Raw genomic sequence first — 1976 nt, forward strand, 5'->3', positions numbered from 1 at the left:
GAATGGAGAGAGATGCATCTGGCATTGTACCTGCTTCAGGAGCATTCCATCAACATGTGCCTGCTGGCTATATGGACTTTCCAAAAGTTGGGGTAATAGTCTTAAAACTTTTTGTACAATGTGTAATTAATGTGTTTTCTATCAAATACAAATGAGAAAATAAACAGATCTTTTCATTGTTGCATTTTTATGTGTCCTAAATAAAATGATAAACTTTGTTTTGCAGGGCATGCCGTTCTCTATGTATGGAAATGCAATGATTCCTCCCGTAGCTCCAATGCCAGATGGTACTGGTGGACCAATTTACAATGGACCTCATGCTGCTGATCCATCTTGGAATTCACTCATAAAGATGGTTTCAAACTCCACAGAGAATGGGCCTCAAACAGTAAGTTTTGGGGTTACAACTTTGTTACTATGGTTCTCGTTGATTGGTAATGTATGCATTACATGGAGGGACCACTTGCATACTTTTTGGGTAAGGTTCTTGCTTCAAATAACAAGTTTGTTCTATGATTTATGCTGCAAGTTTAATTTCCACACTTGCAAATAGAGAACACTCAAACCTTTTCCATAAACTATGATTGAGGAAGCTTAAACAATAATGTGGCCTTCATGTAAACAAGGAGGAAAAATGTCCATAAATGCACATAAGCGTCTTCTGTAAAACTAGAAACCTAGAGATTGTTGCCTATTGAAAAACAATAGTTCACTTAAAAAAAATAATAAAAAAAAAATAGATGTAGCAGTCCATAGTGCATTAAAAGGTACGTAACTCATCACTAAAAATTGTTTGATATGGTCTGACCTACTTAAACTGCAGACTAAATACTTGAGCATGTGACAAATCTAATGTGTATTCTGAATGTCTTTTTAGTTTTAATAAACATGTGAAAACGCATCCTGGATCAGTTTAACAGAGGGCATAAAATAAAGCATGATGGTAGATTCATTGCTCAGAAGAGCTATATTTAATAGTAAAGTGGTAAATCTTTTCAAGCATCATCTAGTTGTATGTAACTTGCATATTTTTACTACCTAGTAACACATTCATATTTTCTGCAGGTATGGACTGGAACCTGGAACCCTCACATGAACAGTGTACACATGAACCAAATGGGTTGATTTGGATTATATCTCTAGCATGGAAAATCTTTCAGCGAGTAGGGGAAAAAAACACAATACTTCATCCCACAGAAGCAAAAAGAAATGACATACACCCAGATCATTCTACTGATGTGCTTGACTGAAGTGTGTAGGCTTTTTGCAGATGAATTTACTAACTGACCTTTTTCTGTGACTGTTGTGATCGCCCGATTCCCATCACCATAAATCTCACTATAGTTAGCCATCTCCCACTTATTTTATTTTTCCTTTTACCTTTTGGTTACCCCAAACCCCCCACCCCCCTTTTTTTTTTTCTTCTTCTTTTTTTTCTTCTTTTGGACGTAAATTTATTTGTCCTTGAAGCTGTTTGGCTGGTTGGTTTTAGTACTGTAAACTGCTTCTGAGCAAACACAGAAAAAATTAGCAAAATTATGTAACTGATTCTGAAGTTTTAGAATGGCAAATAAATGTACAATTGTTTACATAACAGAAATGGCTAAGCAGAGAATTCACTATGTCAGCATAGAAGCTCTACATTATGTAGACTTAAATTAATGTGAGATGTACCTTCATATTCAGAAATCTGGATGTTTCCTTCATACATTAAACTATTAATAAGCATAACTTTTCTGTGTGTAATTTCAAAATGTTCTTGCTGTGTTTTTGGTTTTTGTTTTTTTTGAAAAAAAATATTATATTGAATCTTACAAGTCAACATAATACCTACCAAACAATATATATTAATAGAAGGCATTGACAATAAGAGAGAACATTAAAGAAGGTTCAAATTTGTTGTAAGCAGGTAGGCATTTATGAGGCAGTGGTCAAAGTGGAAATATAAGTGGGGGTATGGAATTTATTTATTTTTT

General features: G+C 34.3%; 1 protein-coding gene across 5 annotated transcripts in view; it reads left to right on the top strand.

The window, feature by feature from the left end:
* ANKRD17 (ankyrin repeat domain 17) overlaps positions 1–1731 on the top strand; it is a 104164-nt gene extending 102433 nt beyond the window's left edge. For all 5 annotated transcript variants that reach the window (XM_075202259.1, XM_075202266.1, XM_075202276.1 and 2 more), the window contains 3 exons: positions 1–92; positions 227–388; positions 1066–1731. The exon at positions 1–92 is cut by the window's left edge and continues 90 nt beyond it. In XM_075202259.1, the coding sequence (XP_075058360.1) occupies positions 1–92; positions 227–388; positions 1066–1125 (314 nt within the window). In that variant the 3' untranslated portion in view covers positions 1126–1731. The remainder of the gene's footprint in view (positions 93–226; positions 389–1065) is intronic.
* Positions 1732–1976: the final 245 nt, after the last annotated feature.

This window comes from Mixophyes fleayi, chromosome 1 (genome assembly GCF_038048845.1).
Source record: "Mixophyes fleayi isolate aMixFle1 chromosome 1, aMixFle1.hap1, whole genome shotgun sequence".
NCBI lineage: Eukaryota > Metazoa > Chordata > Amphibia > Anura > Limnodynastidae > Mixophyes > Mixophyes fleayi.